General features: G+C 36.9%; 1 protein-coding gene across 1 annotated transcript in view; it reads right to left on the minus strand.

Annotated features, from left to right (window-relative positions):
• Positions 1-12,745, minus strand: part of AHCTF1 (AT-hook containing transcription factor 1) — a 60,007-nt gene that overhangs the window by 25,915 nt on the left and 21,347 nt on the right. The window contains exons 6-12 of the mRNA XM_074316326.1: positions 12,407-12,523; positions 4,534-4,618; positions 3,400-3,550; positions 1,973-2,105; positions 1,618-1,799; positions 1,118-1,179; positions 159-287 (exon numbers count right to left, since the gene is read on the minus strand). Of these exons, the coding sequence (XP_074172427.1) occupies positions 159-287; positions 1,118-1,179; positions 1,618-1,799; positions 1,973-2,105; positions 3,400-3,550; positions 4,534-4,618; positions 12,407-12,523 (859 nt within the window). The remainder of the gene's footprint in view (positions 1-158; positions 288-1,117; positions 1,180-1,617; positions 1,800-1,972; positions 2,106-3,399; positions 3,551-4,533; positions 4,619-12,406; positions 12,524-12,745) is intronic.

The raw sequence follows: 12,745 nt of genomic DNA on the forward strand, positions 1-12,745 counted from the left end.
TGAGTATGAATTTTAAGCCAAATCTAAGACCATAGCTACTATCATGCAGACTGGGCATTATACTACTTACCCTACTTTTGCAGATCTAAGATATTTCTATTATAACAGAAAGATAACACACGATGCAAAAGAAACAGTGGAGTTAAAACTCGTCTAACCTGACTTAAACTAGAAGGTTGAATATCAATAAGTCTTGGTGAGAGAAGGCCAGCCACAAGACAGCGATTATAACCATCAGGGATGACTTCATTGAGAGATGGTCCTGATTTCTTTAAAAAAGTCAAAGTCTGTAACAGATCAATTACAGATATCAATCACTACTCAGTTCAAATAACCACATTTAAGAATGCTTAACAAACTACCCTACTTTACACTTAACATTTTGAATAAAACTAAAAACACTAAAATGGAAACTGGGGAAGACTACATTTTTGTACTTCTTGCAAGGAAGTGGGTTTATAGGTTCTTGAGCTAAACAATGTTTGTTAGTTATAAACACTACTAGCAGCAGTAGTAGGACTGATAAAAGAGTATTAGGGAGCTTGTTTTTATGAAAGGTAACCATGTGACCTTCTCTAAAGCTGATAGATTTGGTGACAGATCTTAATGAACTTGACACACACACACAACGCTGCAGTTTATTCCTCTTGGTCTAGTATAAAAGAGATCTGATATGAAGTATAAATATGGCATTCATCTACATCTAGTTGATTATCAATTAAAAAGTTTGTCACTTCACGTTTTCCTGGAAAAGTACTTTTCAATATATAATCCACTCTATGCCAGGCACTGTACCACTGTGCTAGTAGGTACCTTCTTTGCATTACTTCATTTATTTATAAGCTTTCTGAGAAGAAAGAGGAGAATTAAGAGGAAAGATAAAAAAGGGATGTGGTAAAGCACTGACCTACTTTGCTCTTTTCCTCTTTTTCTTCAAGTAACTAACTAACGTCTACAGAAAGCTGCGAAAAACATCCCAATACCTCCTATTAACCTGGCACAAGCTACCATTTTAGCTGCAACAATAGCTTACATAATTACATTAAATAAAGTTTAAATCCACGATCTGACTTGAGTTCAATAAGAAATGCTGTTCACATTGTCGGTCGTTACCTACCTCCTTCTGAAAGCCAGTACAAGTTATATGAACAACTCCTGAGTTTAACAAACAAGTGGCATCTAAAGAAAACAAAAAAATTTAACAAATCCACTTACATATTATATTTGAGATGGCATTAATACAACAAAATTTACATATTACAGATTGCTAGCCAAGGTATCAAATTATTACATATAATACATTTTAAAATAATTTTTCTAGGTATTTCTATCCTAACAAGATACGAAACCTGATCACAAATGCATTAAATGTGAAATATTTAATCTTTCCTAGCAAATTCAAAATAGTGGTAATTTCTTTATAAAACATAGCAGTATTAAATTTCTCACATATATACCAGTGTATCAAATTAATTTCCTAAGTTATCCATATATTAACTGACAAAGAGATAAGGTAACAGTACATTCATATACACATATACTACACATCAATACACACATGTACATAATCTCTTGCATGTTATTTTTCTCAAAAAGTAACGTTAAGAAAATACATACCAAAATTATAAGTACTTGGGTTAAAAAACTGCTCAGGAGGGGGATATGAAGGCGGAATTCCTCTACTTAAACTTCTCTCATGAACCAATACATCCAAGATGTAATGTGGAGAAGTTGTACTTACAACAGGATCCAGTGACCACAATGCAAAATAAGAGCAATTATGCAGATACTCTCCTGATCTAAAAGAAAATTTTACAAAAATTTTAAGTCACTGAACTGCTACACATACAGAGAAAGAGAGAGAGAGAGAGAGAGAGAGAGAGAGAGAGAGAGAGAGAGAGAGAGAGAGAGAGAGAGAGAGAGAGACAGAGAGAGAGAGAGAGAGAGAGAGAAAACGAAGTATATATCATACCTTAATGAATCAGGCATCTGTGCATGATACCAACGATTTATGTCAAAAAGCCCCAAATATACAGAAGGCGTTCCTTGTCCATATATATTCACTTGCCAGGTAAAGACTGAAACACTGGTGTCAGGTGACTGAACTAAAGAGAAACGGTAATTTTAAAAATAGAATAATCTCAAAGTAAAATCTGCTAAATAAAATTGTAGCAAGATTTTCTCATAGTCATATTTGATTTGTCAAAACACATTTCTATTATTTATTCTATAAGAAAAGATTCATTCACTTGTATCTTGACTATTTCTATTTCAAGAAGACTTTATTAAAAAACACTCATCAGAAAAGTTATCCTGGCTCGTTTTCAGTTAATATTTTGGCAACTTTTAGGTACTGGAAGGAGGAAGTAGAAAGTGAATGAATATTCTCCCAAGAATGGCTCATAGCTAGTACCAGAGAATATCAATACTTAAAACGTATGCCTTTAGGCCTTAAGGCTTAATTCTTTAAAGGTCTGTGGTTGAGAAAGACTGATCTACCAAGATATGGTAAAGGGGGAAAAAAGACAAGAACCTGGGTAGTGGATATGGAATTGAAAGATAGGAACAAAGTAACAGACATCAATAGAAGGAAAGAGGAAAAGTAAAAATAAGAGACACAACTGACAGGAAATAGAAAAAGGAAGATGCAAGTGGGGAATAAAAAGAACTTGATGAGGTTTTGACATGTCTGGGTGTGAAAACTAACACAGGTGTGGGGACTCGGACAGAGACATCTCTGGCGTGAATGAGCTAACCATGAGAATCAATCCCGGTAAGAACACAAACACAACCAAGGCTCTAGTGAGCATTCCCAGAACTGAATGAACGTATGACATTAGCACATTTAATCCTCACACCCACACTTTGCTAAAGATGTAACTGCATTATGTCACCCCAGATGGGGAAACAGAGGCTCAAAAATATAAACTAATTTGTCAAAGGTCACAACTAGTGACAGCTGGGATTTGAATCCATGTTGGATTCTAAAATCTATGCAATTTTTACTATGCCAGGATATTTACCAGGAAGAAGGGATCATACTAAAGGAGACGGAAAAAGATCACGGCAACCAAGGCATGTCTGCCATATGTGTCTCAAAAACTACACAGAGAAACATTCAGAGACTATTTATACTAGTCAAAACGAGTAATTATTTTTGTCTGTTTTAAGAGCTGGATTAAAATACAAGGATCTCTCATTTCCTTAACCTGTTCAATTCTTGAGTTCTACACAGTAATCTGAAAAACAAGAAATACCCACTATCTCATACAGACCTGGATAACTTCCATATTCCGTATTTCAAGTTTTTAACTGCCAGGAGTGTGAAAACTCTAGAAACCAATACCTGTCATAAATCTTAAATCAAGCATTCACGTGATGTGAGTACTTTCAACTAACCTTCATTCATGCCTTCTTCCCTGTCACCATGAGATCGAAATTTCTCTATACTCTGGCATCCCAACAGTTTGGTATTACTAGTCTGTTCCCTCAAAGGAAACATGCCATCTGTGAGGTCCAGTGTGTATCTTTCTTCACAGTACTCTAACCCCTGAAACACAAGATGTACAAAAATCTTTATCTTAATAGGATTCTAAGGGAAAAGTCATTCTAAAATTAAATGTTCTCTAAGTTTAAAGATTTTTCACACAATACAAAGAAAACAAAAAAAAGTTAAACCCTGAAGAGAACATATCACTGAAAAGGGCTCTAAAATTTTACACAGAATAAAACAAATAAAACGTTAGATTTAGTATCTCAAAAATATTACTATTAAATCTTCCAAAGCTGATATCAAACATGGGAACCTTCATGTACTACCAGTTGTACTATAAAGTGGACTAACCATCAAAATTCTCTCTCTTTCTCTGCCAGCAAACCTACTCCTGTGTTCTCACTGAAATTCTTGCTCTACAATAGTTCTTAAATTATTTTTGCTCATTGATCCCTTTAAGAATCTGACAAAAGATATGAAAACTTTCCCCACAAAAAGGCATAATAATTCAGGGACTCATGGATTCCCATCCCTGTCACCTTAAACACTAGGTTAAGAAAGTCTGTTCTACAAAATGGAATCTGAGGGTTCATCAAATATAGGTATTAGCAGCAGCACCCCACTATTTCCTCAAGAACTCAGCCAGAAAAATAATAATCTGAAAGGCTGGATGCATTTACCCTCTTTTACAATTAATTTTAAATGGCAAGACTGTTTATAAAGTCACCCCATGGTTTACTGCTTGATATATTACAGCAACAAAGTGGGTTTATTTTTCCTGGGTACCAATTAGGCCATAAGCTTCAGTACTGTCCAATCCCCTCATTTTAGAGGAAAGTAATACCTGGAGAAGTTAATAATGCTGCCTTGGTAAAAGAGTTAGACTCCTAATCCCTAATCTAATACTTTTTCCATTATATTATGCATACAGCATTAACTTAAACATAACAATAACTTTTCAATATCTTAATATCCTAAAACAGAAATTAAAATAAACAATGAACAAAATGGTAATAAGCTGTATTACCATTACCATTTACCTCATATAAGATTTGTCCCGATGCCAAACACTTTCTGTCACCAAAAGCCAGCTGAAGCAGATGCAAACTCAAAACATCCCCTTCACTGAAAGAAGCAGAAATTAGCTGAGGAGAAACACTAAATATCATATTAATATATTAAGCATCTCTTTCCTGTCCAAATAAATTTAGTATCCATGCAATATTGACGAAATTAAGCTCAGTTTAAGAATTCTGTTTTATTTGGCTGTTTTCACAAAATGCAGTCCTTTGAAACAAAAACTGATTGTTAATTTTTTATTGATTTTAATTAGGCTAATAGGGTCTGCATACATTAGGTAATACCTTATGTAGCAGAGACTATAACTGTTTGCCCAGTATTCTTTTTCCCCTTCTTCAATAGGTATGCTTTAATTAGGTAGGTACACGGCTGCCTAAAATATACTACATTTCCCAGCTTCCTTTGCAGCTAGGTGCAGCGGGCCCACGTTCTGGGAAATACTAGAATGTAAACAGAATTATCCCATGGCAACTATAGAAAATGGTCCTTAAGGTTTTTTGCTTTGCTCCTTGTCCTGAGCTCATTCTTCCGGTCTCTTCCTCTAGACTGTGAGGCTTCTACCTAAAATGACCATGTCGCCACATACCATGAAGATGAGGGGGATACAACAGGGATGGGGATATAAAGCAAAGATACCAAACCAACTCTGTACTCCTCTAGCACAGAGTGCAGGAAGTATTAAGAACACAGATTTCAAAGCCATATTGTCTGAATTTGCATTCTTATTCTAGCTGCTCTTTCTTAAAACATTTGTTTTACTTGGCTTCCAGGATGCCACACTTCCTAATATTCCTCATACTACACTATCCTTAGTCCTTGGCTGGATGTTCTGCCCTCTTGTTCTCAATCTCCAATTATGTCTAAGTATAGACATAATTCCGAGGCTCAGTTCTCTGCCCTCTTCTTTTCTCTAGTTAGTCTCATTCTCTCTGAGGCCAGTGTTTTTCAATTGTGATTGCTTATTATTTAAATCACCATAGGAGCTTTGAAAAACTACTAATGCTTAGGTCCTACCACTAGAAATTGACTTAATTGGTCTAGAGTAGCCAGACCAAATTTAAACACCTACCGTATGCTGGCCTACGCAGGCCTACATAAACTTTCTGGCTTCATCTATGATTACTCTGCACTCTACCCTGGCTGGCCTTGCTCTTCCTTGAAACATTTTACTATGGTTTTTGCATTCTTTGCCCCAGATCTTCCCATGACTCTCCCTGCAACCTGCCCAGTCCAACTTCATTCAATCAAATCTCAACTAACTATACTATCTAAAATAGCAGTTCCCTACTACTGTGTTTCCCTGAAAATAGGACCTAGCTGGACCATCAGCTCTAATGCATCTTTTGGAGCAAAAATTAATATATTATACGCAGTCTTATTTTAATATAAGACTGGGTATAATATAATACCTGGTATAATGTAACATAACATAATACCAGGTCTTATATTAATTTTTGCTCCAAAAGACACATTAGAGCTGATGGTCGACTAGGTCTTATTTTGGGGGAAACACAGTATACACACTCTTTATCTCCTTTCCCAGCTTTATTCCTGTGTCACTATTTGAAATTATATTAGCTATATGTTCTAGTATATTTATTTACCACCTGTCTTCCTCACTCTAATATAAAATCTAGAACAGAACTCTGTCTTATGCATTGCTACAGTCTCCAGAACAGTTAGTTACTAGCACAGGTAAATGCTGAACAATTTTGTTGAATGAATAAATATATGGACATGAAGCAAAGACAGCCTCTCAACGACCAAATACTAAACATGATAAAATGCATACAACCAATATTAAAGGGAATAGCAATGAGTTTTTTCATCCACTTTTCCATTATTACAAAACTAAATGTGGCTTTAATTTTAATTGATGGGTACTATGGCAACAATTTAAGATTTATACCCATATAATTCTGTAATGGCACAGTCACTCTACAGTGATTCTTTTTCCCAAACGCTTGCTCTGATGGGGATGGAGGAAAAGACTACATCACCCATCTTTCTGATTAAGACTTATAATCTAAATTTATGTAACTTGAATCTATTTATAATGACACTAAAGTGCTGGGAGATTCAATGACCGGGGGCTGGAAGAAGAGACCGTTTTACTGCACACCTTTGTAAGATAAGAGATTGATTTAAGGATGATTTAAAACACCGTTCCTGACATGCATACGTGTATTACATGTATGTGTTTTGAATGTGTTATTTATACACATATATAAACAAATGTAAATAATCTTGTACACAATGTGCAGGAGCTCACAGAATGCCCTATGTCAGGAATCCTGCTTTAAATCACTACATACAAACACATACCAGTATACTCTATAGCCTTCATCAGATTCTCAGAGAGGTGCCTAACCTAATTTAATTGTCCTTACCACTCACCAAAGACGAGAGTCCACAAAAATACCACTGGCAAAAAAACATCTCACATCATACAACAATGCAATGCAAAATTATTTAGGAATAAATAATCTACATTAAAAATTAAACTCGTCCTATTAGAAGAATAGAGTTCTAAAAAGTGATTTAAAAATCATTAGAGAAATGTTCCCATGTGTTACTAACTCAATGTTTTGTGGATAATAAAGATAACTAAATATAGGGTCTCAGTATAAGAAAAACAGAAAACACTATTCTGCCCATATTTTATTTTTTTCTTTTTAAAAATATTTTTATTAAAATACAGCTAACATATAATTCCGTATTAGTTTCAGATGTACACCATAGGTATTCAACATTCATATACCTAAAGAAGTGATCACCGTAAGTCCAGCAACCATCTGACACCATACATACCACGCTGTCACAATATTACTGACTATATTCCCCATGCTGTACATTACATCCCCATGACTTGTTTTATACCTGGAAATTTGAACCTCTTATTCCCCTTTATCTTTTTCCCTGCTTTAATTTTCAATTACAGTTGACATTCAGTATTATTTTGTATTAATTTCAGGTGTACAGCATAGTGGTGAGACATTTCTATAATTTAAGAAGTGACCTCCCTGACTAGTTTAGCACCTACCTGGCAACTATACATAGTTATTACCATATTATTGACTATATGTTTTACTTTACTATTTTGTAACTACCCCATGACGGTTTCGTAACTACCAATTTGTACTTAATCCCTTCATCTTTTTCACCCTGTCCTCAACACCCCCCACCACCTATCACCCAGATAAATCTAGTACCCATCTGACACCATACATAATCATTACACTATTACTGACTACAGTCCTTATACTATACCCTACGTCTCCATGACTACTGTGTAACTACCAATTTGTACTTAATCCCTTCCTCTTTTTCACCCACCCCGAACCTCCCTCCCATCTATCTGGCAACCATCAAAATGTTCTCTGTTTTGTTTATTTTGTTCTTTAGATTCCACATATAAAAGCAAAATCACATGGCATCTGTCTTTTTCTGTCTGACATACTCCACTCAGCACAATACCCTCCAGGTCCATCCATGCCACCACAGATGGCAAGAACCCATTCCCTTCCACAGCCAAGCAATATGCCATTATATATATAGTGTGTACCATATTCTCTTTACCCATTCATCCATCGACGGACACCCAGGTTGCCTCCACATCTTGGCCATTGTAAATAATGCGGCAATGAACATACAGATGCACATGTCCCCTTGAGTAGTGTTTTGGATTTCTTCTGATAAATACTAAGTGGGATTACTCGGTCCTTCTTTGTTTCTTGTTATAGCCTTCGTTTTAAAGTCTACCAGGGGTGCCAAAAAAATGTATACACATTTTACGAGATTTTATCTATGTATTACTTAGTAGTTTGTCATAATCAGAAGTGTCTGGACACTGACGGTTAACCACTTTGAGCAACTCTTGTAATTGCTCAAATGTGACTTGTATTCATCTTTTGTTATCAGTACATATTGGATATTATAATTTTAATAGTTTTCTTCCTTCCTTAAAATGTGTATACTTTTTTTGGCACTCTATTTTGTCTGGTATAAGCATTGCTACCCGAGCTTTTTTTTTTTCATGAAGTATCTTTTTCCATCCCTTTAGTTTCATTTGATCTGGTCTCTTGTAGGCAGCATATATAAGGGTCTTGTTTTCTTATTAATTCAGCCACCCTATTTTGATCAGAGCGTTTAATCCATTTAATTATTGATATGTAGTTATTGCCATTTTATTATTCATATTTTTATCTTGTTTTCCCAAATCTTACAGAAGTCTCTCTAACATTTCTTGTAATACTGCTTTGATGGTGATAAACTCCTTTAGCTTTTTCTTGTCTGAGAAGCCCTTTATCTTTCCTTCCATTCTAAATGATAGCTTTGCTGGGTAGAGTAATCTTGGTTGTAGGTCCTTGCTTTTCATAACTTTTAATATTTCCTGCCAATCCCTTCTGACCTGCAAAGTTTCTGTTGAGAAATCAGCGGGCAGTCTTGTGGGAGCTCCCTTGTAGGTAACTAACTGCCTTTCTTTTGCTATTAGGTTGGTGCAAAAATAATTGTGGTTTTTGCAATTGATTTAACTTTTTAAACCGCAATTACCTTTACACCAACATAATACTTTTAAGATATGATGTGTCTTGGTATGGGGCCTCTGGGCTCATCCTGTTTGGGATTCTCTATTTCCTGGGCTTGCATATTTATTTCCTTCGCCAGGTTAGGGAAGTTTCTGCTATTATTTCTTCAAATAGGTTTTCAATCCCTTGCTATCTTTCTTCTTCTGGTACCCCTGATGCAAATGTTGGTACACTTGATGTTGTCCCAGAGGCCCCTTCAACTATCCTCATTATTTTGGATTATTTTTTCTTTTTGCTGTTCTGATTGGGTGTTTTCTGCTACCTCATCTTTTAAATCCCTGATTCAATTCTCTGCTTCATCTCATGTACTGCTGATTCCCTCTAACGTATTCTTCATTTCAGTTATTGTATTCTTTACTTCTGACTGGTTGTTTTTGTTTTCTATCTCCATTTTTATGTTTCCTATCTCTTTGTTGAGTTCTCACTGAGATCACTGAGCGTGCTTATAAGCAGTGTTTTGAATTCTGCATCTGGTAGATTGCTTGTCTCCATTTTCTGTTGTTTTTTTTTCTGAAGCTTTGTTCTGTTCTTTCATTTGGGACATAGTTCTTCGTCTCCTCATTTTGGCTGCCTCCCTGTGTTTGTTTCTAAGTATTAGGTAGAGCTACTATGTCTCCTGGTCTTAGTAGAGTGGCCTTATGTAGTAGGTGTGCTGTGGGACTCAGTGGTGCAGTCTCCCTTGTTCACCTGAGCCAAATGTTCCAGCTGTGTAGATTGTGTCCCCGTGCTGTAGTCTTGGTTGCTGTTTGCACGTTAATGGGAGGGATTCATCCTTGGGCTGATTGGTTATGAGGACTGGCCATGGGGGAACTGTTGTGCAGGGGCTGAGTCTATAGAGCAGGATTCACTTTAGCAGGATTCTGGTGCCTACCTAGTCTGCCCTTTGGGTGTGTCCTCCTTGGAGGCGGCTGGGAGATACTCCAGCTTAGTCTGAAGCTGGCCACTAGGAGTGCCAGCCCCAGGGCTTCCTGGGAGGGGATCCACTGCAAAGCAACCCATAGATGGCTGCCACCTGTGTTGGGCTTGGAGGTACCTGAAGAAACCAAGCCGTGAACTGAGACCGGCTATCACTAGTGCTGGGCTTAGGCTTGCTCAGCCAGATGTATGGGACACGCCGAAGCCAGATGTTGCTTGTTTGGGTTTTGTGAACCTTTGAAAGATTTTTAGAAAAGTCTGATGCATGACCCAAGACCAACTAACTATTCGTATGGAAAAACCGCTGGAAGTGGCTTGGGTGGGCCTGAAGGTTGGATGGGCGGGGTCTCAGGGAATCACCAGGGCAAGCCAAAGGAATGGTGTTAGCCAGGTTGATGGAGACTCAGATATGGTGGCCACCTGCATCTGCTTGCCAGGAACGGGGAGGGCTCAACAAAGGAACAATGGCTTCTGCCAGCTCCTCCTTACAAGAGAGAGCTGCTCCTCCAGCCCTTGTCCTGAAGCCAGACAATTCAATTCCTCCCTGTATGTCCCTGGTGCCTTTCGAGCTGCTGCCCCAGTGCTCAGAGCGAGTGAGTCCATCAGTGAGTGACTCTGTATGCGGGCCCTTTAAGGGGAGTGCCTGGGATTGCAGCTGCCCTATTCTCTCAGCCACAATCTCTGCTGGTTTTCACAGCCTGAAGTTATGGGGGACTTTTCTCCCCAGCAATGGAACCCTGGGTTGGGGAGCCTAGTGTGGGGCTGGGACCCCTCACTCCTCCAGGAGGGACCTCTGCAGCTGAGATAGCCCTCCTGATTTTTAATGGTCAAGCATGAGTGTTGGACAAGCCTATTTTTCGTTTCTGCCCCTCCTAAAAGTCTCCAGGTGGCTTCTTCTTACGTCCTTAGTTGTAGGGCTTCAAGTCAGCTAGACTTCAGGCAATTCTCAGTAATGATTGTTCTATAGTTTACTTGTAATTTTGATGTGGTCCTGGGAGGAGGTAAGCACAGCGTTTACCTACTCCGCCATCTTGACTGGCAATCTGCCCTTATTTTAAACTGTGATTCATTTGTGCTTAGAATGCGTATGTAGCTTTGAAAACTACTTTAAAAATAAATAAATAAAACAAGGTAAGTGTGTATAGTTCACAAAGATTTTAGAAAAAATCAGGAGCAGAGAAAGTTCAGATAGCTTTACGATTATAAGGACAGAGTGAGCATCACTTATAAAACAGTTTTAAAAGGGAACCCCCTCTAGACATTAGAAAAAGCGAAAGAAAAAATATCCACACAGAGAATAATAAATGTATTGAATCTGTCATCACAAGTTACAGTATTGGAAGGAAAAATAAGTGCAATACAAAAATTGTTTAGATAAAAAATGCCCCGTCATTCCCTACCACACACAGCCTTCACAAGGCACATTCTTCAATGCTGCTGGCCCACATTACACTCAAATGGATGGAAATATGGATTTGACTCAATGAGGGGTATCCCAATAGCTGTCTCTATATTTTTATTTCATTTTTTCTCCAGGATTGACAAATATCAAAAGTAGCAAATTATTTATTTGTTCATTGATTTATTAGTGTGAGCTAAGACAAAGATTCAAAGTGGGAACGTCTAACACAAAAACCCAAACTGACCAAAATTCACGTACTTAAAATCTAAGGTAGGATGGGACTTGGGAAGAGAAAGTACTGGGAGCAATGAGTTATCAAGATCATGACATTTATAGCACAACTTTAACTATTTCATTGATCATCAAAGAAATAACTAAATACCACAGAAAAATAAAAGAAAATCAATTGTTACACTGTTCTCACACTAGAAACGAACAAGCCTAATCAGTTAGAAACTAAACTGAAAAGAAAGATTTCTCACTAGTTGTAGTTGGAACAAAATTAGAGCTTATGACACAGGGAAAAAGTAACCAAATTAATCCTAAAAATATACTGCCAAAGGCAAGCAGAAGGACTAAAAAACAGAGTGGGGATAAATAAAAATAAAAGAGGCATACAAAACAAATAGGAAAAAAAAGGAATAAGATTATAAAAGAGAAAAGATGTTCTTATAAGAGAACATAGAAGGTCATAAAAATTGCCTAAGGTAGTAAGAGATTGCCTACTCATCTGTATTGGCTTATTCTTTGAAATAACTTTGAAACAAGTCAAGAAAGCACAATTTCGTCTCACTGATATTTAACTTAATTCACTGAATTATGTTGTTTTCACTAAAAAAGACAACATAGTATAAAGCTTTCCAAAAGAAATTAACTGCTGCTCCATTTTTGACAAATATTTTTTAAAACCACATGTATCACACTTACCTATCTTGTGTAGATTGAACAGCCCACAAATAACAGCAATTACGAGGGTCATTTTCAGGTTCTTGAAAAGTAACAGCATATACAGGAACTCTTCCACCTTCCAATTGTGTGAAGTATCTAAAACAGGCATAAAAATTAGTACACTTTATACTTTTAAGTTAAAACTTCACGAAAAAGGAAGACGCATCAATGTAAGAATCTGAGTTAGAGCAAACTACTGTTCACACAATAGTCTTACCTTCAAAAATACACTGGATACAAGATATAAAACATCAAGACTATATGCATGGCACCCATCCTCCAGGGAGAAGTGGGAAGGGCTGAAATAACTAATGTACA

The sequence above is a fragment of the Rhinolophus sinicus genome, linkage group LG12, assembly GCF_036562045.2.
Source record: "Rhinolophus sinicus isolate RSC01 linkage group LG12, ASM3656204v1, whole genome shotgun sequence".
NCBI lineage: Eukaryota > Metazoa > Chordata > Mammalia > Chiroptera > Rhinolophidae > Rhinolophus > Rhinolophus sinicus.